Source organism: Accipiter gentilis, chromosome 34, assembly GCF_929443795.1.
Source record: "Accipiter gentilis chromosome 34, bAccGen1.1, whole genome shotgun sequence".
Classification (NCBI taxonomy): Eukaryota; Metazoa; Chordata; class Aves; order Accipitriformes; family Accipitridae; genus Astur; species Astur gentilis.
Genome location: NC_064913.1, coordinates 2260259 through 2285683, shown reverse-complemented (window position 1 = coordinate 2285683; position 25425 = coordinate 2260259). Strand labels below are relative to the sequence as shown.

General features: G+C 38.2%; 1 protein-coding gene across 3 annotated transcripts in view; it reads right to left on the bottom strand.

The window, feature by feature from the left end:
* NUP107 (nucleoporin 107) overlaps nucleotides 1-24398 on the bottom strand; it is a 31385-nt gene extending 6987 nt beyond the window's left edge. The window contains exons 1-19 of one of the 3 annotated variants that reach the window (XM_049792264.1): nucleotides 24315-24398; nucleotides 23470-23555; nucleotides 21728-21817; nucleotides 17272-17408; nucleotides 15168-15303; nucleotides 14556-14659; nucleotides 12531-12658; nucleotides 12153-12201; nucleotides 10865-10936; nucleotides 10286-10374; nucleotides 9293-9371; nucleotides 8224-8337; nucleotides 5949-6039; nucleotides 4703-4779; nucleotides 4113-4172; nucleotides 2564-2709; nucleotides 2409-2457; nucleotides 1201-1270; nucleotides 640-758 (exon numbers count right to left, since the gene is read on the bottom strand). In XM_049792264.1, the coding sequence (XP_049648221.1) occupies nucleotides 640-758; nucleotides 1201-1270; nucleotides 2409-2457; nucleotides 2564-2709; nucleotides 4113-4172; nucleotides 4703-4779; nucleotides 5949-6039; nucleotides 8224-8337; nucleotides 9293-9371; nucleotides 10286-10374; nucleotides 10865-10936; nucleotides 12153-12201; nucleotides 12531-12658; nucleotides 14556-14659; nucleotides 15168-15303; nucleotides 17272-17408; nucleotides 21728-21817; nucleotides 23470-23555; nucleotides 24315-24322 (1704 nt within the window). In that variant the 5' untranslated portion in view covers nucleotides 24323-24398. Of the gene's footprint in view, nucleotides 1-639; nucleotides 759-1200; nucleotides 1271-2408; nucleotides 2458-2563; nucleotides 2710-4112; nucleotides 4173-4702; nucleotides 4780-5948; nucleotides 6040-8223; nucleotides 8338-9292; nucleotides 9372-10285; nucleotides 10375-10864; nucleotides 10937-12152; nucleotides 12202-12530; nucleotides 12659-14555; nucleotides 14660-15167; nucleotides 15304-17271; nucleotides 17409-17530; nucleotides 21528-21727; nucleotides 21818-23469; nucleotides 23556-24314 lie in introns of those variants that run through there. The other 2 variants (XM_049792266.1, XM_049792265.1) reach the window with 2 other exon arrangements.
* Nucleotides 24399-25425: the final 1027 nt, after the last annotated feature.

Sequence of the window (25425 nt, the reverse complement as noted above, 5' to 3'; positions counted from 1 at the left end):
AAACACACCTTTGTCTTCTGCCAAAATAGGTTACATTCAGAAACATATTTGATACGTAAGTGCTTCTAAATTTTAAAACAGTAGAAAAGGAGAGCTTCTAATTACTTGTGATTGCCTCAGAAAAGAGTAATTACAGCTGTGTGACCCATCTGCATATTTAGCATAAATAGGCTAGGTAGCTAGTAGGCTATACTTAGTATATATTTTGAGAAAATATGAAAGTTTCAGCTAGTACCAATTACCTCAAGCAAAAACATTTATGAGCTTACAGCAATAGGTACAATTCCAAGGACTCTGTATAAGATCAGTTCATATTCAAAGCATCTTGGCTGCTATGAATAATCCTAACATTGAAGTTTGAGTCAGGTCCTTCTCAATAAAAGGGTTTATGAGTAGGATCCACCATCCTCAAAAAATAATTTTCAAGCTGAACTGGAGGGTAGGAGGATGCTTGTTTCTAATTTTGACTGTTGTACTTAGGCTCCAAGATCAACAAATATACTATTTAAGCATACAGCTCCTCATCAGCCTGGTAGCAATTTACCGTCATTGTATGTAGTTTATATATTTACATACAAGCCTTTCTACTTCAAAGACTAGCTATTGGTATGACAACAATTCAACTACAAGTGAACTTACCTTAGTCTGCAGACCCAAAGTGCGGAAAAACAGAATAAGATGTGTCATGAAACGAAGGAGGTGTCCTGGGAGCACACTTCTGTCTTTGGAAAGCCATCTGCTGAATTCTTCCATCAAACCTATAGCCACCAAGCAAAAGTCCATATTAGCCATATCGTGGGGAAAAAACACCTCAGAAATTTTTCAAAATTATTCATTTATTCAACAAGTGTAATATAGCCTCAAAAGACAAACAAAACAGAGCAGCAACAGTTTTGGAAACATTTAGCAGTTTCACTTAAATATCTGCCATATGTATTTTGTCATTTCTCAGAAAAGTTACAGCAATAGTCTTATATATATTCTGACACATTTACACGGTTTCATGACTTCTTTAAAAACTACCTTATATGTCAAACTGCAGAAAGTCCCTACAGTTCTTGATTAAAGAAGCAGCTTAGGTTTTAGGTGGAGTTTGCCTACTGTGTGCCTCTAAAATCCATTCACACATAAGTTTCTGGAAAGGTCACTAGAAATAATGTAGTCAGTTGACATTTAAAAATTACTCAGAGAAAAGCTCACCATCCACATCTCCCAGTATAATGAATTTCTGAATCACATGATAGTGTTCTTGATTCTCCTCTATAACCCTCTGGGGAAAGAAAAAGAAAGTTCAAACTTTGAATAAAATCTTATAGCATAATGTATAAAGAAAGCAAACTTATAAATAAAGCAAAGGTTCCTCCTTAGGGAAAAAAGCTATCCTATTTCAAAGGGTATTCTGCATAAAGAGCAGGAGAAAAAGCACTTGCTAGCTCAATGTCAAATTACAAGAATATCGACAAACTGAAAGAAAGAACCAGAATATAGATCTGTGGAGTTAATACTTTCATGGAAGAGACCCAAGACTAAGGGCTTTTTGCTCTGAAGAGGAGAACAAATAACGATGTTCCAGAGAATAGATTCTACAAAGTCACAGAAGAAACAACAATGTGTATAAATCCTTAAAGAAAAGGCTTGCGAAACTTACTTGGGGAGATTTTTCTTTCGGGTAGAGGAATTAATACATGAAACGCAATTCAAATGCACCTGTAAAGTTGCTATATGGTGAGCACTGCACTAGAAAGGCAAAGGCAGCTGGGTGTATCTGTGCCTGACCGCATCAATCTGTAAGCTGTCTTTCAACATGTCTTTGTCTTAGCAATATTATAAATGCTATATGTCTATTTCATCAAATAACAGTAAGTGCAGTTTCAATTTAATGTTTACAAAATTAACATATAAGTTATATACTCCATCTTAAATGAAATAAGCACCCTGGGTGTTGAAAGTAACAAAAGAACACAGCTTAAGCAAATATGCCTTTAGATTTTGAAAGGCCTGTTTTGAAATATGCACACAAACCTCCTGTAAAGAAAACTGAAACCTCCTACAAAGAAACGGTATGTAATCTATCTTTGCACATTTTATCAAAGCGTTAAATAGTTGATTTACTCTGTCTGCTTTGTACGTCTGACAACACTTGACAGTCAGCTGTTTCTTTAGCACACCCCGCTAGTTTGGCAGATATGGGGCAAGACAAAACCTGTATCTTTTTTATCATTAAAAGGTGGCAGCATATAGAAAAATCTATTTGAATTGAGAAATTACACATTACAGAGGTAGAAAACCTAGAATAAATCAGTCACTGTACAATTTGAACATTTCCTTAAATAGTGTAGTAAAAGTAGAACCTAAGGAATAGTAAAAAATGGTAAACAGTGAGGAGAAACACTGTAGTTAACATGTACCTTTTTGTCTGTTGCCTGAAGTTCTTCAAAAACTTTTTCTGAAGTCCAGCTTCAAAGTAGGAGAGAAAAGGCAAAAAACATTACCTTGAATATTCCAAACAGATCATACAGGATCCTTTGTTGAGTGTAGGAGCATAATTTTACTTAAAACTTACTTTGTTTCTAAATAATCTCTAGGGAGCTCTTCCATCTCCTCTGCAGTTATTACTGAGGTTCGTATTTCCTGCTCAACAAGAGTGTCCACCATGACTCTGAAATATGCCCAAACAGTATCTTCCCAGGTATCACAAACTGGAAGAAGCTACATATTAAAAAAACAGAGCAAAAATTATCAAGAGATGGAGAACTATCAGAATCCAAACAGAGCAACTGTAATTTAGGATCAGATTTCTGGGCACCAAAGCAGACTAATAACCACAGCAGCCTTTCCTTCATCAAAGCAGGATACAAAAAATCCTTTCACTGTATAAAGCTCTAGTTCCTTGATTATTTTATATCAAAGGTAGTCAACAGAAACAGTCCTATCCTCCTTCCAGAGGCAGCACCACTCCAACACCATTCCCCCTCTTGTGTACCACCTCAGAAAACCAATCCAGATGAAGATTATCCACTTTTCTCCACAATCACTTTTCAGAAGGATCACTTTGCCTTACTGGTTTATGTCATGGTTGTAAAAGTCTCAGTGCAGTAGTGAGCTGTGAAAGGTAGGAGGAAGGGAGTACTGCTGCTGTGGTAAAATAGAGAATTTTATATCCAGTTCTTCTCTGAATCTTGCTAGGCTCTTTCAGCATTGAAACCCTAGAACAAGTTCCAGAAAAAACACTGCATTTCATGAAACACTTCTCTCTTACAGTAATTATAAAATTACTGAAATTACTGAAATTTAATTTCATTAAATGTCTCTCTGCTCTGTCACAGGAAGGTAAGCATCTTCTGTTCTGTAAGTCTGTATAATTTTACAATGCCTTTTTTCCTGTAAAAGAGCTAATTTTAAACTTCAATGAATAAAACCTGAAAACATTCCCTATTCCTCCTCTTTTTATTTTCTGAATTATCTTTATTTCTACTACATCATACCACGATGGGGGGGGATGGGAGGGGTGGGGGGTGGACGGAAATCAAGCTCCTCAAGTAGGAGCTTACCACGGATTACTATAACAGCAAGGAAACTTTTATGATAGTCTGCAACGTTCCTCATTGTTCTTAAAAATAAAAAAATAAATTAAAAATCAGTAGTTAGGAGTGGGAGAGCACAAAAACATCTGAAGGATTAAAACTAATAAAAAGAGAAAACTAAAAAGTTAGCATCATACAGAGTGTAAAACCTATTGATAATGGAATTCAGGTGCAGAATCATCTTTGGATACACCAACTCATCTGTAAGTATACTGTGCATGAGCAGGGAAGTGACTATATAAGCTCTTAAATAATACTGAACTAGAAAGTAACTAAAATAACATTAGAACTGTTTGTACTGAAAGTCAGCAGGAATAATACTAAGAGTCGTCTAACGTATATTTACTTAAGGCATGTCAATCCTACAAAGAACTTGTCTACTAAAGCAGCAATGTTTGCTATTGTCCTGTTTACTAGATCTTTAAAAGTACAATAACCAGTAATTGCAGTATTTCTGATATCACTGTCACATATGAGAAACAAAATGTACAACTACCAAACACTGTTTAACTATGAGGCCTGACATACCTGTTTGAGGTTTCCACTCAGTGCTGCATAGATTGCTCTCTCATATCTATTAAACTGCTCCTAAAATAAACAGTAGAAAAATATAACTTTCAATTACAAAGCATATAAGTTTTCTACTCACTTTACATTTTATTAGAGATTAATCCATTGCAAAATGTTCCATCTAACAGTTTCCAAGAAAAGCTGGAAAATCACAGGACAGATCAGGAGCCAAAATAAGAATAGCAAGTGACCTCCCCTTCACTAGCATCCCCTTGTAACTTATGCGAAAAATTTATATTGACCTGGAAAGAAAGCAGCATTTTTCTTTTCCCATTCAATTAAGTCAAGATGAAAGTCAGTGTTAGCAGTTTCACTTTCAACCAAATAAAAAAGTCAGACATTTCCTAAGCCTGAAAAATTGGTGCTGATTATGTAGATTTCTCATTACAAGACATAAATACGTTGTTTCAGAAGTCCTCTTACAAACATTAATTGCCAAACTTATAAGCAGCAAACACAGAGGAGTTAGGTTTACTTAAAATCATATTACAGAGTTCAGAAAAGTTCAAATTTATATATTAATATCAAGCAAATCAGCACTGTCTTACCTCTTCAGCCATACGCCAACAACTTATTTTCCAAATGCACCTGTATGGATTCCCTTGAACAGGCTCCAGCTCTTTCCCTACATGCAAAGGATAATTAAAAGGCGGGAGGGGGGGGGGAGGGGGAAAGAGAAAGGTGCTATTAAAAAAAAGAGAAACGGGTAACAACGTAAAACCTATTTTCTGTTATTAACCCAATTTCAATCCCTTTGGAACTCTTCCCAAAGCATTTTGTTGCTTTCAACTGGACCACAAGGTGGCTTTTCCAGGAAGCTTGGTAAATGTACATCTTAAAGTTACAGGATTTTGAAAGCTTAGCTGCTAACTAGATTTGACGAAAATAATGTATTTGACCACAACATATCTATAATGTTTACATTCAGAAAACACAAAATTAAGGAGAAAAGGAATTTTTATATCTTAAGGAATACAAACTTCTAAAAAACGTCACTGCTTCAGTGCTGCTATTCTGCATACATCTGCATAAGGGTACGCATCATGAAATTAAACCCCACATAACAGCAGGCTAGGTAGGTACACTCAAAACAAGGCTAGGACACTGGTGAAGCATGCAGATAAAAGTAACAGGGTATCAGGATTTGAAAAGTAGGAAAGCAATATGCCTTCCAGACCTGGCTATGTACAACGCTTAGACACGTTCTTAAATTCTTTGCTAAATCCTGCATGTCCTGACCATAAAGAGAAGGAAGGTATTGTGTTATAAATAGGATCGTGTGCAAGGAACCTCAGAACCAAGGAGAAATGTAATTTAACAACTTTCAAATATTTTAAAAAGCACCTCTTTTTCCTGCATTTACATTTGCTGAACTCTAGTCCTACTATACCTTTTTGAAGCTGGATATAGAGTCCAACTTTGGAGCCTGCAAGCAACAAAATGTTTGCTAGGTGGCACAATTCAGATTTTGAGAAAATACAGACTGAAATATTATATGGAGGTGGAGAAGATCTGTCTGGAACTCCGAGACATCTATTTCCTAGTGATTATGCTTGCTTTTCAGAAAGAAAGTGACTTTAGCATGTTAAGTGGATTCAGTGAATTCATACCTTCAACTAAAATATTCATTTTTATATGTTTACACGTTCAACAGACATGATAAAACATTTCGGATGCAAAAAGGTTTCTTAAGGTAAAAAGAAAGAGCTATTTCTCTTTGCCACAGACAGATATTAAGAGAAAGCCCTCTGCCCTATTTTTACATCTGTCTCAAATGCACTTTGAAGTAGATACCTCCATTTATGTTAGGATCATGGTACAATTTCCATCCTTCCAAAGTTGCAGCTCTCCAGGCCTGACCACATCGTTTGCATAAGCGCTGTGCCTGAAAAATAATGGATTTGCTCAGCAACAGACTTCAAGGTAGGAAAACCACCAGCTTCTCCTTTAAAAATTTGAACTTTATTAAAATAGTTAATTTGTGTAGAGATTCTACTATGCAAAAAATAAGGATAAAGAATCCTAAACTCAAAGCAACTGAAAGATTTCAAAGTGAATAAAATGTCATCACTGGTTTTTTTACACTAAACACAGTTGGTATTTATAGCAATGTGAGAAATATGCTAGTCTCATCTTTGCTAGCTTAAACAGCTGTTACACATCTTTCTAGTAAGTTTAGTTTAAGGTGTCGTCTTGTTGCTTAGATGTATAATCCATCTCTTCACGCAGTCATCTTCTATTCCAGTTAATGTAGCTTTCCAAACCTCATGCACTTCTAAAAATAGCAATCCCACCTTTCCCATAATGATATTCAATAGTCTATGCACTAGCACAAACAGGTTTAAGTCAAAGCTATTTTGAATAGCATAGAAAGTAGAACAGAAACTACAAAAAAAACTTCCCCACAATTCTTCCAATCCTCCACCCCTGGAAAAAAAAAAAGTCAGCTACAGATTATCTAATTAGTCTCACTGGTACTGTTCCAGGACTGAGAAAACAGTATGAACAGTGAGAGAAACTGCAATATGCAGTCTTCATTTGTTTAGCCAAATTCTGTTCTTTTCATACTGGAAGGCTGCAGACAGTCAGCCATTTTGGGAATGGTAACAAACAGTAAATTTAAAGAATAGACAAGCAAGTTGTTCTAGCTTACCTGCTGGGTATTACCTATTGTAATAGGTAAACGAACAGAGGTTCGTTCTTAATTCAGAGTAAGCTTGAAGTATTTTAAGTTGCTCTTTCAGTAGTGAATAACCCACTTCATGGTTATCAGACAGCAGGGACATCATAGCAGTGACTGCAGAACAACTGATGCTGCAAATTTATATTCATATTGCCCTGCAGCAACATGCTCATTTGCCTATACTATCAGAAAATTAATGGACGTGCACCATATTGGAACAGAATACTAGCAAGTAACCGTAAGTCCTAAGTCTAAGGTCTTAGGCACAAGAATCTCAAGTCCTTTTTTTTCCCCTCATTACTCAAATGTCCTTACACATACATAAAGCCTAGTGTAAGGGAATCAGTTTCCAGCTGAGGCCTTTAGACAACACCACAATACAAGTATTTACATGATTAAATCATGAAAGTCACTTCACAACTGGTAATCGTTGTTTAGAACAGCTTTAGGACCTAAATTGCCTGGATGTTTGTTACTCAGCTAAGGATTAATGCAAAGTATACACGTCATATTCTCTAAGGTGGTGGAACAAGGAGACTTAAAGTGAAAGAGTTAATGGGGGATAATAACGTGTTTTCTACAATACTCAGATAAAGTCTATCAGAGTTTTCACTGCTGAAGACCCTGCCAAAAAACAAAAGTAAGAAAACAGAAGGTAGAAAGCAAGCAAGAAAAAATTGTTTTAACTAAGAAAGTAACCACTGTAAATAACCAAGTTTCTTCTGATGGTGGTATTAGCCTATGGATCTTGTGCACTGGCCCCCAGTTCTCAGTCCTGGGACACACCTCCAAATGTGTCATTGCAACCATTTGTACAACAAGGTGATAAAAACAGGCCTGACTCTCTTCGTCAATTCCACTCAGATCATATACCCAAGGGAACATTAGAGGAGTAGAGCAAGTAAAGTTTGCTTAATTTAATGCTATTTCTAAGAAAAGCATACATCAAACCTCTCTGTCTAGTTAAAATTGCAAGTGTGTTCTACTCTAATATATCTAGAAGGAAGCCTGTATGATAATCCATTGATTATTAGAGATGCAGTCAGGAAGTTCTTTGAAACATTCTGTGTGTTTTTCTGGCAGTGTTTAGTATCAAGCCACTACAGTAAAAAAACACTGTCAAGCAACCAAAAAAAGCAAAGATACATAATCTTTTCCATAACGTGTATCCTACACCCAAAATTACTTAACTAAATGGAAGATTTTATTAAAATACTAATTTAGCAGTCCATCACTGTCAGTACTGATAATAAATTGAAAATTAAATCACTACAAGCCAAATTTAAACAGACATTTTAGTATACAGCTTTTCATTAGCCTTAACAGTAAGATTTAAATAATTTACACTAGTTAACCAAGAAGATACTATAACTTTCTGCAGCTTACCTCATCTGTCATTCCTGCTCTGATGAGAGTGAAGAGATACTTCAATAACCTCGCATCATCTTCTCGGTCCAAATCATCAAGTGGCAGTTTCTGTCTTATAGGAGCATCTGGATCCTGCAAGGGAAAAAGTCACCATCCATCCACACGATGCCTATATGCCTCTTCCGATGATTTCCTGCGCTGTTTTATAATTTGGAGACACTTTTTCACATTGGCACAATCTGTACAACCCATGTAATATCTAGCATGATACTTCCTTGTCTTTCCTCTCTCATTTCTTTTATTCCTCTTCTGTCAATGTTTCTATCCGAAGGAGCCATTGCAATTTATTTACTCCACCACCTTGTTTTTTGCCCCAAACTTCTCATCTTCCAGCTCTTCTCACCTTCAGACATCCTTTCCCCTTCTGCCTCTCTACCTACCAAACTGTTCCTCCTCCTCCACCTTCTGACTGAGAAGGCTTTTCACAACAGCTGTACTTGCTTCTATTTAATCCAAACAGATTTTCTCAAGTCAGTCAATAAATACCTCAGATCACCACCCAATTGAATTAATCTTCTACGACTGCTTTACTGTCACTGAGACAGTTCATTACCTCCTTCTACCAGACAGTCCTTTCCCTCCTTAACTTCTCTTCTATTAGCTTTTACTATAGTAGGTCTCAAGGAATCCCATCAGGACTTGGTTTCATTGTACTAGTTACTGTATAAAGACAGCATGCCGCAACCTGCAAGGGCTTCCAAACAGTTTTATAAGCTTTTCTGGTTAGGAAAATGAGTTTGTTTCAGACATAAAAAGTACTATTTAAACTAAATGGCTTTTTTAGACCACAGACACCTGTGATGGCGGGTGGGGTATGGAAGTGACTGCTGAAAGAAAACAGAAGTCCACATATCCCAAAAGGAACTCCAGAGGTGCCCTGCCTCACAATTTCTGTACTAATTTTCAGATAGTACTACTGCTTTTGGATAGTACAACTATCTAAAAGCTGGTGGAAGGCTGTGAAAATAGCATATATGCTCTCTCTAACCCATTTTGAAACTAAACGTTGTTTTTAAATAATACTTACCAGCTCTGTGACCAGAGCTCGAGAACTTCCAATGTACGTACTTAACTGTCGCTGCTTCAGGGTATGTAGTGTGTTCTCCCTGAAAGCAGTGAAATGCTTTTCAGAAAAATGCTTTTTTAGCAAGCATCTTTTAATGAGACACAAATATTGAAAGATATTTTTTGTTACATGGAATATGGTTACAGAAGAGACACACTTGGTTTATCAACAGACTGTGTTACTGTTGTGAAAATGGAACATTTCACAAGAAGCACAATATTAGAATCAATACATGTATCTTTGATTTCTTTCAAAAGCATCCATAATTTCAATCATTCCTGTATTTAACTATGAATGATTTCTGCATGAGCAAAACTTCCCACTAGCATTCACTATAAAGTCAGTCTAGGACAGAAATTCAACTTAGGATGAACACATGATTCCAAAAGCCTGTATTCACTGGCCATTAAAACCAGATTTATTCTAGACATCTAGCATGAAAGGTAGTCTTTGGTCTTTTCTGCCATAAACCCCACCACTGATAACAAAGATGACAATACCAGCTTCTGGTGAAGGATCAGTGACACAAAGTGATGACAAGAACTTAAACAGGCAAAAATTAAAGCCAGACAAAGAAGTGACCACCTGAGAAACACATAATAAAAATGGTTTTATCCAGCATAAATAACAGGCTGATCAGCAGGTGACCATCTCTTATTGTGCCTTCTTATGAAAAAAATCAAATCTGCATCCAGGTTAAGATTAAATTAAGTAGCTTTGATGGTTTTCCTTCCATCTTCACCTCGCAAAAGCAGTAACTGACTTTTGAGAAGATACACTTCAGTGGATGGGTGCAAAATCTCAATTTTTACATCTAAGAATTTAAAGAAAAGATGTGAATGAACTGAACAACTTTTAAAAATCCACTTCTTTTTTAAGAGTGATTCTGTGTCTGTGCATGTGAATCTTACACTCGATGGGAGCATGTATACAATCAAAGAAATCTGAACTCACCAATATACAGATTTTGCATAAAACTCAATATTATCGGAAAAGTCCCCAATTTCATCCTTGGCAATGCTCTCTAGCCAATCTACCACGAGCTGGAATAAAATTAAATTGCATTTTTAGAACAAACATGTAACAAATAATATTTTAACTGCCCTCCTCTCATCTCTGGATGTACTCATTATCTACATGGTAACCAAAGGCGTACACATCCTGAAGACTATTCCACTTTGAAAGTATCCAATACGAAGGTTGTTTAGGCACTTGATCTCTATTTTTCACTAGATGCTGCAGTTACTACAGTGCTATTTAATAGTTTATTAATGACCATCAACAGTAACACATGAGCCAAATGGGAATAGCTCTCAGCCTTTCATCCTCTCCAAGCTAGCCTGAAAAACATTTCTGATCTTTAGAAACTAAAGAGCATTATTTTTACACATACAAAGACCAACACACTTCAGTGAATATAAAAAAAAAAGTATTAGAAACAGCTTTAAAAAGTGCATAGAGCATTAGTGTTATAAACATTTAAGTGTCTACTGATCTATTTTCCATTCTCATCTTAAAAACTTTCCATCATACCTGGCTTTGTCGAACAACTGAATCTTTCTGAAACAAGTTGTCTACATTCGTTTTTTCACTAGCAGTTAAAACCTATTTAAGAAAAAACTGATTATTACTTCATGGAAAAGAAAACTTGTCACAAACCCACAAATATCAAATTGGACACATACTAACTCATAAACTTTCTACAAGTTCAGTATGCTACCTCTCCCCTACCCCTTTTTAAAAAATGGATGACACTATACATTTCTTTTATTTGGATGATCTTTTACATCCAGTTACACTAAAAACTGTAAAAATGAGATTCAGAATATAATTCACAGATGTATGACCACAGAAAGATTCTACATAGTAGATCTATTGATTCCACTGACTGCACTCATATTATCCTAAATCCCATTTATTACTGTATACATAAAAAAGATGACATTTTCCAAGACCATACACACACTTAACATGAACAAGCAAAAAAAACCTCCAAAACCCCCAAAACCTAACCCCAGAACCCTGATCCTTCTATCTGCTCTCCTGCATTAATTTAGCTTTCATTAGACTTGCAACAAAAAGAGAACAGAAGATGCATTTTCCTAAAAAACACAGGTAGGAGGAGACTGGTTTTTGGCACAACAGTGTTTAATTTAATAGTGACAACTTAGCAGTGGGAATCCTAGAGGAAGCTATTTTATGACTTAGAAAAAAGCAACTGCGATCATAAATTTTACAAAGGCAGAGTCACTTTACTTATTGTTTTGCCTTCCTAAGCATATTCTGGCAGCAACAGCTGGAAGCACTATATTGACATAGACAAGAAGACTACAGCTGAAAGAAGAATGCTAAAAAAAATTGGATTTCTCTTGAGATAAATTGGAATCAGGATTGTAAAGGCTAGACAGCTTGAGAGCACATGTTCTTCTTTTAGGCAAAGCAAAATTATCTCTGACCTATGGGAACATTACAGCTACTGATGCAACTTTTAAAGAGAAATAAATAGTTATTTCTAGTGGATTTTCCAAGTGTATGTGCAATACTTAAGGAAATAAAACAAAGTATAGTTTATAATATTTTTTACACTAGCATTTTCTTTTCAGAATTGAATATTTAAATTAACTTTTCACAATATATGAAATAATTTAATATTTGTCTTGATAAAAATCAAATCACTCTCATTTTTTGTTCACATTCCTTCCTTCACCTTTGAATTTTGAGTGGCTGCAATATTGAGATTCTAAAAATAAAATACAAGCACTTAGCTTGTATTTAGCTTATTATATTGCTTAAAAAAAACCTCCCAGAAGTCCAAGCTTACTGTGATATCAAATGCAGTTTCATCTTCCAGTGCAGACTGTATTCTGTCTCTAGAAATAAAAGTGCAAAACGTTAATGATTAAAATAAAGCTGAGAAAATTGAGCAGAATGCATAAGTGAAAGCCCTTAAAAATACCATTACAAAGATGTTCTTTTAAAAAGATACCAGAAATTGCAAAGGTAATAAGAATAGGCCCGTTTACAACTTTCATTTCTGTAAATAGATAATAAATAGACATATATATCAGCACCTAGTTCCATAAACAGATTATTAATAGGAACTTAATTGCCTCACTCTGTATTTATAAACTCATAAAAAAAATATATCTAAGAAAGCCAGGTCAGTGTATAAACATAACATGCATTTCAAAGCAATTACCTATAAAGCGAGGACAACAGTCTCCACGTTACCATCTCCTGCTTGAGAAGCCACAACACACTGGCAGTTTTTGAAAACTTTTGCTGTCCAGGAGTTGCCCGATAAACTATTTTCCCTAGTATATTCACCTGAGGTAAATAAATTTATACATAGTTAATATTGTCCATCATTGTATTTTTTTCCTAAGCCATTACAGCAATCTTTTCATTATCCTGAGTGCTTTCAACAACTAAGTTTGATTACCATCTCTCCAAAATAGGTAAATGATACTCCACACCATAAATTCCCTTAATTATTAATAAAAATAATATTAACACAGCCTAGAGGCCATAAACCAAGAGAGCAGCTTTGTTTTGCAATGCACCGTACAAAGCCAGGATAAAAACAGCTTATGTTGATCAATTAAAAAGCACCAGAAGACTGGGAGGGAGAGAAGACAACCATTGAAAAAAACTGAAAAAACAGACCACACAAAAAACAAACCACCAAATTCCCCAACTTTTTTTCCATATACATCAATACCAAACAAAGTCATAAAGTCAGCCCTACTGGTATTTGCGACAGCATTTATGCTTTTATCAGTGCCTGAAAGATACCCTTCTCTTTCTAGCTCTGTTAAATGAGGAAACCCAAACTGTTGGTTACCACATAATTTACAGTATCACCGAAAAGAAATTCTATTATCATTTCCTTTATTTATTATGAAGAAAATGTGGACAATAAAGTCTTCTCCATCAGTAGCTAGTTCCAGAGCTCCTCCTACTTCTGAGAACAGCCCCAAACTCTTACATTTTAGGAGTACCCAATTTGTCAGGCATCAATATCTTCATCAGTTTTCAAGTGGGAGGTGAGCAACAGATTTGGAGAAAAGAATGATGTGTACCATCACAATGCAAGAGAGGAACATGATCTTCTGTTCTCTTCTATCACCTCCCAGAAAATATGAAAAGAGTTGATGGCTGCTAGAAGCCATGGGGCTGATCTCAGCAGAGAGGCAGCATGAGAGCTCAGGGCTGCCCCTCCACCCCCATCTCAAACCCCTCAGCAACACCAAACCAATCCTTGGAGCAGCATCCTTTGCTCTACTTTTGTATGGTAACATGCAGTCAACTCTCCTCAATTCCACATGGCTTAAAACGACCAGTCTATGTTCCATGATCTTGTAGATGGTATCCACATACTCTAACAGGAGGAATGGAAGAGACTTTCTTTTCCATTTAAGCTCAGAAGTTCCACCATCTCACAAAATAATCAAGTTCACATTTATTTTCCTTCTCTTGTCTGCTTCCCACTTGGGAACACAGTTGTGGTACACGCCTCATTGAAGATCTCAGCGTTCTCCAACTTACCCAGCCCCAACAACAAATTTGCACAAAACAGGGCTAGCAACCTTCTACCAAGAATGCACTTTCTTATGAAGTCTCTTAAAAAAAATTACCTGCCTACCTATCTCTTTTATGATCAACACTTACTGATAGAAGCATCATAGTTTCTTCCTTTCAAACTGTCAATCCCTGCTGATCCTGAACTGTCGGTCAACAGCCAATCAAATAAAAAACTATGTCTAAAAGCAGAGACACTTTAAAGCTAATGTTGAGCCCTCTACGGCCAGCTTGTTAGTAATGTAGGAGAAAACTCTTAAAGCATCATAATACAATGATTTTATTTATTTATATCCGAGAGAAATAAGAACACTTTAATCCAGCTTATCATTAACAAAAAAAAAATATCTATACATCTGCTCATGTTTATTGTCACTTGACACTTGTAGTGGAATGGCAGCCAGATGACATTTTCAGTATTCAGCAAGCTACACAATGGGTATTCCCGTGCCAAAGTAGTGTATGAGGAAAGAGAGATGCTATTCAGTGCTAGTGTTCAGTGACTCATAAGACTGCAACCAGCTGGAAGATTTAAAGTGTCTATGTTAAGCACTCTGACTTCTCAGCTTAAAGAAAAACAGCAATACTACTTTGGGAAGGGACTGTAAAATAAAGTGAACAAAACCCCAAGCAAACTACTTACCTGACTGTTACAAATACTTTCATACTCATCCACAAGATCAAAAATGGTAGTTGATGTATGTTTCAAGAAGGAATGCAGAAAATCTGAGTACATGCTCATAGTAGCTAGAACAGATTTAAGAAGAAACAGCCATATTAGTCAGACACAATTTGGTAAAAAAACCCCAACAGACTACAAAAAAAATCCTTCTGATAACAAGGCATATCATCTTTCGTAAATCTAAATGAAGACAATGATGATATGAACTATTTATATCCCATGAAGTCAGAAGAACTTATCAACTAAGATAGTTAAGATACACAGAAGCTACGAGGTAAGTCAAATACTTAAAAAACTTTTGCTGTAAACCTGTCATCTGTGAAAGTTTAACAAAAAGATCATTTGCATATCTCCACAAAACTAATCCAGTTGGCATCTCATGTCACCAGAGCACCCCATATGTGCCATCAAGTTCCACAGAAGACAGAAAGTCTCAAAACTCCCATAACAGGAAGAGATTAACTTTCTGAACTTTTTTAACTAGACTGTTTTTGACAAAGGAATATCAGCAAAATAATACAGAAAAAAAAGGACATACGTATTTATATCCCACTAAATGTCAGATTGTCTCACCAGCTTCCCCAGGATCATCCTCACGCAACAGCACAGCACTCATAGTGACATCTTCTGTCGTATTGGACATGTCTAGATTTACGAACTTTCCTGTCTGCTGAGGCGAGAGTGCCATTGTCCAGCTAGTTTCATCCAACTAAAAGCAAAACAAGAACATAAGGAAAATAAATGGCAATCTCAGACTATTGTAAGCCTAGCTCCAAGTTTCTTCCTTCTATATGAATGGTATAAACAGAGCAATCCTAAAAAACTAATCATGAAATAACTGCCTTTAGATAGGGTGCAACTATGCCTTTAACAAACAGCTCTGAAAAGATAAATTTTAATCTGGGAAAAGGAAATTATCTTTTTTTTTTTTTTTTTTTTCCCCAGGAAATACTCAAGTAGAAGCTAATCTAATAAGACCATCTACTTTAAAACACCATGTATCACTTTTCATCTTAAAACAAATAAATCACTCTAAACTTTCATTTCTAGTACACTAAATGTTTACTTAGTATTTTGTCGTTTGAAGTAAAAAGACAGAATAACATTGACTAGGTCGTAAAGCAGCTGTGAAAAGTTATGCCAAATAGTTAAATTTGAATCAGAACCATTTACCAGTCTTTCAGCCTTCTTGGTGAACTGCTCAAAACCAGTTAATCAAATGAAGCAATACATGTTTAAAATAATAACAAGTATCAGAATATTAAAGGGGGAAATAATTACATACCTATACTTTGTGGGGGGTATTTCAGGGTAGGTATTTGATAACATATCTGACATCAGAGCAGCAAAATGGCCAAAAGAGAAGATAGACTGTACATACACTGCACTGAGAGGACAGCTTCCTGTAGCTGTTTCCATGACAGCAATTGCTTTCTCAGCAGCAATTAATGCTATACAAAGACCTAGAGGTGTGCCACTGGTTGATTCTTTTTTCCACTCTTAAAATGGTCCCACCCAAACAAGTACAAACAGGGAACCAGATGACATTGCTGTAGCAGTCGCTTAAGTATATTCAAAACCTGTGGACATATACCTGTTACTCTTCCTTTTATACCCCAGTTTCTACCACAGTATTCCTCTTGTCTGATCTCTCTCTGCCATTACAGCCCTCTAGCCAACCAGAACAGAATGCTATAAGCACTCTGACTGCAGAGTAAAAATAACAAGAAACTCAGTTCCAGTAAAATCATTTCAGGTCTCTGTGGGAAATGCAAAAAGGGCTGATAAGTGTTCTTATCTACCACAAATTTCCACAAGACATAATTTTAAGTCCTTTTCCCATCACCCTCCTGTGAAAGCCCTTGTCTAGTCCCAAGTTTCACCCTGCTAATCTAAACAGGATTAAAGTCAGAGCACTAAATGCTAACCTAAAATGTACTCCACTCACAAAACACTAGTTACAGAATGACAAGAGGCTCTGAATCAGAGGAAAAGTGGCACTGCTAAGAGCTGTATACATGTTGGTCAACTAGGCCCCAGAACCTGATCATTTAAAGAAACAAATGGACTGTAACAAACTATAGAAACAACTAGAAGGGAAAATGAATTAAAATGCACATACAGAAAGACATCTTAACTTGAGTTAATTTAAAAATAAACAGAGATAAAATACTTCAGATGTCCCTACTGATAAATTGTCTAATCAGTGTTTTTCCAAAGACATTACAGTAGAAGATAATTATCATCTGAAAAGTGATCAGAAGAGCTTATTCTTTGAAGTCCAAACTTTAACATCCAAGTGAAGCCTAATACTGGAGAGTGCTAAAATAAGAAAAATTCTGAAGGTTTAACTTGCTGACATAGAACAATTGTCTTTGAAGAATTTGTAAACAAGCAAAGTCAGGATTTTTGTAGTTACAAGCTGATGTTATAAGGACTAGCTTAACACACATGGTGTATTTAGCAAGTCCTTAAAACCCCCCATTATTCCTCACCACATCATCTCAAACACCACAGTAATAAATAATACTAGTAGCAAGCAGCAATAGTAGTACTAGCAAGCTTGTACCACCCACAGTTTGTCCTTGGTGCAAACACCACTGAAACACTGTAAACTTGTAGTTTCTTAAAAGTTTCACAGAAACAACAAGAGAAAAAGGTGCTCTAACCATCTTACCATTGACAGATTGCCAAAAAGTCCAGGAGTTGGTAGAATCAGAGGAGATTTCCCTCCTGTTCCCAGGATGGCAGACATATCTGATGGCTTCATGGAGCTTCGAGTTAGTGCAGTAGTTGAAAGAGACCGTGCCTTTTCTGGAAAGAAAAAGTATTTAAGGCCACTATGCTCTATCAAGGAGGTCCAAAAGAAATCTTATAATGGAGATTGAAGTATTTATGAAATCCTGCTCCATCACACAAGAAACAGACAAACCAACCTGATGGAGAAATAACTTGCTCCTGTCCATCTTCATTTTCCTTCCATCAGAAGGCTTGTACCAAAGCCACAAATGCCAATTATAAAAGAAAAAGAAGTCTTAGGCCCAAGAACACTTAGAAATAAGGTTAATTATCAATAATGGAACTTAATAATCTACATATCTAGTTATGCTGGAGTTATACAAACACCCTGTTAACCAAGTTTGGAGCATACTCAAGCCCTAGTTTTTGAAGTAGGCCATGTATAAACATAAAGACAAAGCCCATCTACTGTCATTTCAGTTCCTCCTCAAGTCCAGCAGCATTCCAGATAGAAGTCTGAAGCCAGGTTGAACGCGAGTGTACATATGCACCAAATATGTGACACACCTTCAGTTACTAGAGTTCACTAGTAAACACACACCATGAACATAGATAGCTATAAATCTCAAGTCACTCTTCCTTGGAAATTGGTCTCCAAACCCTTAAAGCAACAGGCAACCACAAGTCTGCTCCACCAAGCACTACATCTGCTCCAGATAATCCCGCACATGAGTGCAACGGCTGGTGTTCCCAGGAATATCTGACCCACATTAAAAATGGAGACACTGCTATGCAAGATGATAAATGCCACAGCCTATGACAACAGGGAGCTCTACCACAACAGACCTTCATACAGTCCAAAGACCACAAAATTTGCATCGAGACAGTAGCTGCTTTGGTCCCCTTATCAATCACAAACAGCCTGGGAAGCCACCTAAAAACATTGACAGTGACAGCCAAATCAGGAGCTGTGTCAACAGTGGTAAAGAGGGAATGACACGTAGTCCCAACATTTTGTTAGCAAATTTGGAGAGAGAAGTGCTTGTACAACCCTCAACAGCAGTTCTTGATAACAAGACAGCTTCAGTCAGCATTGAGATCATTAACGTTTCCTTTTGGACTGCTGGAAGCAGAGGCATCAAAGATGCCCACAACAGCATATACAACCACAAAATAAAGAGCATGTCCAGGGTTTCTATCAGACCATCCAGTTTGGAAGCAGAAAATCAAATGCCTGTGGCACTTTTTTTTTTTTTTTTCAGTGCCTGAGGTAAAAAGAACTTTCTTGGAATTTCCCTGGTCCTGAAGGTTGCCACGAGTTTATCTCATCAGATCTCCGACACCCTCAAATTATAAGGGGGCAAGGTCATTGCAAACAGGTACAGGGACCTTAGAAGGCTTTGTATCAATAGGTAGATTTAGTTTTCCATGCATCAGTTTCACACAGACTGAGAAAGTTGAAGAATCAAAGGTTTTGTTCCCAATGAACTTTCCCTAAAGTCTTGAGACATGAAAGTCACACATACTGAAAATCAAAGAGACAAATCAATTTTCAATCTGTTGAACTAGAATTATGGCTACTAGCATTAACAGTCTGACTCTGAAGTTGCAGATCAAAGCATTTAAATCGTTAATGGATAATCCTTCTCTCCTCCATGGTACCAGAAAGTAACTGCTGTAACCCCCCCTACCCATACGACACAATGGACTCAAGGGTTAAGAATTCACAGGGTGGCAGAAAAGAACTATGTTGAATAATCCTCACATACAGTTTCTAATACTCCCAAAGCCACAATTTGGAGCAACTGACATCAAAGGAAGCAAAATCCCTTGTCCTTGGGAGAGGAGATAATGGATGCACTTCATAAGAACACTTTAAATGTCCCACTGTAGGAATGGGAGTGTGCAACGGGAACAGAAACAGGAGTGAAAATGCCGATGCTTTGTTTGTTGCAGAATCTTCAGACAGTTTGAAAGAGAAGTAGCTCTAGTGTTATGTAGCTGATGACACTTGTGACTCTCAGAAAATCTGTACAATGCAGTGCCAGAGGTAAAACAGATGAAAGCCAGGATGCCAAGGAGAAATGCAGTTGTAACAAAGAAGCGCAGAAGTCTTCAGATTAAATAGTGTGGGAACAGCAAATAGCAAACCTTCTGGAAGGACTCTCTGTCCACTCAAAGTGCTGTTTGAAGAAAGTTTATCACAGATCATACGCACACACATGGATAACCATCAGCCATTTAGGGAAGTTTGCAGAGAGAATCATTATTCAGAAACCAGACAGTCTCCTTCTGAAGTCTGTTAAAAAACAGATGGCAGGTTTACAGAGTATATGCTGTCTAGTAACATCTCCTCATGTTACATCTCTATGCTGACTGGCCATACAAATGAACAGAACTGCTTAACATTAAACCTTCTTGATCAGAGTATTTTCCATCTGTGATCTCTACTTTCACCTGACATCAACTCCCTATATGGTTTGGGGGTAGCTGCTGCAAAAACAAACTGTACACTACCTCTTATGAAATTCTGTACTGTTGAGCTTTCTGAAAATAGACAAAACGAACTTCATAGCAACAAAATCATGGCAAGCTGATAGATCAAAACACTAACTGAAATAAAGATCTTCACTGAAGACAGACAATGGTCAAGATGGTATACACATGTTCTAATTTGAAGATAAAAGTGGGAAAAGAGTTACTTGATTTTGAAGTACCCTCTGACCATCACAGTATGACACATAATGCTCCTCTCTTTAAAACAACTAACTCATCACCCATCTCCAAGCAGTCCTGAAGGAAGGATGTGGAGCAGCAGAAGGTGCAGCCACGCTCTTGGAGCTTGATGGAAAACACACAAGCGAGATGATAACAAAAAAATAGGAACCCCTTATATAAACGTCTGAATGATGACAAAATAAAGACTACAGGAAGAGACTGTGACAAGGAAAAGGGAGGTAAGCCCTGGTGATGACATGGAAATGTAAGGAATAGGCATGTTTCTTTATTTCACCCACAGCTAGTGAGGAAGGGTCTAAAGGATTACAGACCTTTTCACAGTATGTTTAGTGTCAAGTCAACACTAAGAACAACTTGCACTTTCACTGCGAGAGCTGCCAATGCTGACACACAAGTAGCTTGTGCTCAAGAAGACGGCTGATGCTAACAGCATTTGTCTTTACTGTTGGCCACCCAAACAGAAGCCACTAGATATTACACTAAATGAGAACAAGCAGGGGCTACACAGAACTTGCCAGGCACCCTGAGAAACCATGAAGAATCAGTCTGTCTGGAACTATCTTTGCACCAGTGCCAGTTTGGGAATAACCCTCAACACACTCCTGATATGCGTCAGCTGATGCAGAACAGAGGTTGAGATTGGGAGGTTTCAGGGCAACCTGACCTTAGCCAACATGTGTGGTTCCACAGCCTTTCTGTGAGGTGTGCCATCTAATTTCTTCTCCTGCTAGTGGAGAGGGAAATCATTTGCCAATAAACACACATGGTAGAAAGGTCAGCAACAGAACTAAACTGCCACAAAAACAAGGATGGAAAAATACCTGAAGAGACACCACACACTATCTCAAAGAATTAAAAGCTACTGCAAAACCAAAAGAAGGTTGTGAAAAAGAAGGAAACACAACAAACTAGATTGCTGACTAGTAAGAATCAGTTTCAACATGGTACTTGAGAGAAACTGAAACGATACTGGACACACTCTTGTGCCAAACAAAGAAAATGAAGCTCAAACACCCTCTAAAAACGGAAAGGCAAAAATCCATTGGCATTCAGCAATAGCATAAATATGTAACATATGAACATATATGTTGACTGCTACTAGGTGTTTTCTTCTCTATTTATAAACACGTTTAACTTCACAATCACCAAGTAGTTGAGGTTGGAAGGAACCTCTGGAGATCAACCGCTCCAAGCCCCCTACCCAAAGCAGTGTCAACTAGAAAAGGTTGTTCAGGACCTTGTCCAGTCAGCTTTTATTATCTCCAAGGACTGAGACTCCACAGACCGTCTGGGCAACCAGCTCTAGCGTTCAATCACCCTTACAGTAAAAAAGTGTTTTCTTATGTTTAAACAGAATTCCCTGTATATCCTGTTGTGCCCATTGCCTCTTGTCTTTTCACTGGATGCCACCAAGAGCCTGGTTGTCTTCTTACTCCCTCCCATCAGGTATTTATGCACATCGACAAGACCCTCCCCTGCCTCCCCGAGCCTTCTCTTTCCCAGGCTAAACAATCCCAGCTTTTCTCAACTTTGTGGCCCTTCACTAGACCCACTACAGTACATTCATGTCTTTCAGTGTTATGAATTGTTATCAATTATGAAGTCCAAGCATATTATTCCTTTAACTAAATACTAAAGAAAGAAAATAGTCTTACCTGGCTGGCGAAGCAATGAACTAGGAGTTCGGGAAATCAGCTGTCCTCTGGGTGTCATGTTTCCAATAGTGTCATCCAGCGATGTAAGAACTGATTAACAAACAAGTTAAGAAACATTCTCCTAAACACGCTTTCAGCTCTATTCAAAACAATTGTGAATACTTGGAAAGGAAAAATAATTTACTGTAGCTCAAATATTATGAATATTATACATCTTGTCTTTCAGATTAAAGCAGAAAGTCCCATTCATGAGCCTCAGCTCACAAAACATTTCACCAGAAGCTTAAAAGCTGGTGGGCTAAAAAAAAGAGACACTGCAAGGTAAAGTTCAGAAGCCTGAGCGCAGCAGGTCTGGGACTCCTCACTTCTCATAACTGCTCAGATCAAAGAGAGTACTTTTGCCCCACGAGGAACTGCTTTATGCTGCATAACCCATAACAAGAAAATCTGAGACTGAATGTATTTAAAAAAACAGTTCTCTTAGTTTCAGGATGCTGATGACTTTAGGCCGTTGCTCTACTTTGCCTTTTCCTGTCAGCAACTAGGTTCAGTGCTCCAGGTATGGCTTACTAAGAAGTAGTTGTGTAAAAGTTTCAGTATCCTGTGTTGTATCAGTGTCCAAGAATGTCATGATTCTTAGGGACAATCTCACTAATTTTATTCTGCTTGCAAAAACCAGAAGGATGAGGAAGTGTACTGGATTCCTTTGCTGCCATAGCCAGAAAAATACCATTATATTAACTGTCAAATTACACGGTATTTTTTTCTTATTGTGAATAAGTGGAGGAAAAAATTCTGTGGAAATATAAATCTACGTCTGTGCACTCCTCTTACTGCAGATGGGAGGTTAGATATACTGAATAATCATGATACTCTGATAACACAATACACGCAGAAAAGCATAAAACCACAAAATTAAGATATAATGAAGAAAACTTAATTTTGTCAAAAACCTCAGAGATGTCAGCTATGGCTCTCATAGTTCTCCGGGCTGATGTCAACCTGAGTTCGTAAGCCCACGAAAAACTGTAAAGCACCATGCTACACAAACGTGATGGCACAAGTTCAGGAGATAGGCAGTGCAACACCCCTGCAATCATATTTAACCCACAATCGAAATAATCCATCTAAATATAGTCAAGAACTGATTATGCAAGCATTTCAACAATTTCTTACTTTACCTGAAGTCTACTGAATAACCTGTTCTGAGCCATCACTACAACAGCTTTGATGTTGCTTGAGACTACAATGTGGGGAAAAGGAAGGGAGAGAAAATTCCACTCAGAGGAAATACTACTCTGTGAAAAGGCAAAGAATTGCATCTTTTTGGCTCACCCCTAAGTTCTTGAAACTCATCCAGATTTTGTGGTCGCTCTTTCAGTCAGTCATTAATATCCTTCCCCACTAGTTTTTAGATACCGCAGTTTTGTTTTTGAAATTTTCTCCATTTTAATACATGAAAATACCACACAGAAAAGAAAAAAAACTACAAACAGGGAAAATGAGACAGTTCAATAGCAAAATTTTGACCGCAGAATACCTCACAAATAACAATTTCACATTACATTCGTACATTCTTCACTTTAAATGGGTAAGAACCAGAGAGTAACTTGCTGTATGCTTAAAAACTATTCTCAACACGCTTGCTCAAAATCAAAGCACTGGTAAAAATAAACAGACCTTGTGAACGTAGTGAGCAATAATTAAAGAGAAGATAAAAAGTCTTTACAGAAAAAGGATACTAGAAACTCTTTTCTGAGAACTTTGCTTCCATCCAGGTCTGGCCATCTCTACATCATGGGGGGATAACACATCTCCAAAATCATTTCTAGAGAACAGCACCACAGACACAAAGTAAGCAAGTGAACCCAAGCAGAACATACAACAAGGGTTTTTTTGTAGCTTCAAGTAACTCCACAACTGGGAAGCTTAAACAAAGCATAAGGCACCTCTAATTCTCTTACGGATGCCCAGTTTCCTCTACAGAACGTTTAGTATTGCTCATCAGCTCAGGAAAATGGGTTTGTCTGAAAACCCACACTTTGTTCCTCCTCCTCCTAGTAAGAGATGCAACTACACAAAATGCAATTTCGAATTGAAAGATTAAATTGAAAGAATGACAGGATGTCACCGTTTGAGGTTTTTTTCTTCAGATACACAAAACCACCACAGATCGAGGAAGCTCACGTGTCTTGCAGAAAGGCTCAAAACCGGGTAACAATCACTAAAACTCGGGTGAGAAGCCGCCGGTGGACTGCGAAGGCCGCAGCCGTGACTGCCTACGCGGGCCCGCCTGCAGAGCGCCTTGCCAAGGCCCGGCTCAACGATTCCCGCCTAATTAACAGCTTCACTTTAATCTATCGACACATTCCAGAAGAAATCAAGCAGGTTCAAAGCTCCCGGGTGACAAAAAACCTTCGTTACCCCTCAGAAACTCTTCCAGCCCGCACCCTCAGCGCACCGCTCCTCCGCGGCCGCTACAGCGGGATGTGTCAGATCACAGCACACCCGCAGGTGCGGAGCCCACACCCCCCCGGCACCGTGTGTCGTGTCGTTCCCGTCCCTCCCTCTCCCGCCGTCTGCCCACCTCTCCATAGCGGCCTCCGGCCCGGCCCGGCACAGCCCGGCCTCAAGCGTTCCCGCCTCCGCCAGCGCCGGCCCGCGGCCCGGAAGGAGAAAGGCGAACTTCCGCTCGCGCAAGGCGGGGAGCCGCCGCGCTGCGCATGCGCCGTTGCGGGAGTGCGGGGAAGGCGGGACGGGCTGAGGCGAGCGGGGTCATGGTGGCCGTGAGGGGTGAGGGCCTGCCCCGTCCTCCTCCTCCGGCCGGGCGGGAGCTGCCAGCCGCCAAAGGCTGCTCTCCTCCGTCAGTCGGCGGGAGCCCGCATTAAGCGACAAAGCTTAAAAAAAAAAACCCAACCCCAAAGCCAAAATGCCCTAATTTAAAAGTCTCAGGTGCTGTTGAGGTTATCTCGTTGCACGGAGAAGGGCACGAAGTGGTGTTTGTTTGTTTCTTTTCCTCTCCCGTTTCTCCCAGTGCAACTCGGACTACTGGCACCAACTTTTAAGAGGTAAAGTAGTAACCAGCGCGCAGGATCACTCAAAGTTACAAAACTACACACACACACACACACCCACCCCCGGATTTTGCACGCTTTTTAACTGTAGAAAAATACTGTTGCTGCTCCGTCAGCACAAATGACTGCGCTACTGACAATAGTTCATGGACTTGTACTCTAGCACAAGGAAAACTGTCCAAAGTGCATTTTTTAGCAGAGATGGGCAAGTGCTGAAAAGCACTTGCCAGGTACTCGAATGTATTTGGAGCTACAGCTACAAGGGGGTACTCTGAGCAAATTTGGCATTTAAATTCCTCATACAGAAGTATCCATCTGGAAACAGCTGCAAAAGGCAGCAGAACTGCAAGGCGACAGCCTGAAGTCCCACAGCTTGCTTAAGATGCTGACAAAATGTCACAGCACCCAAGCTTGTTGTCTCGAAGCTGCTGGAGAGCCTAGCCTCAGAAGGTTACACGAGAAGCAGAAAGCCGAGAAGCCTGATGAAAATTGGGTATGCATGAACACAAGCAAGCAGAAGACCCCAGGAGAGTGGATTAGTCATTTGGGAGATAGTTTTGGATTTAAAAAAAGTTGTCCTTCTATCACGTAGACTATCGTGAAAGCACAAGTGAAGGCAACAAC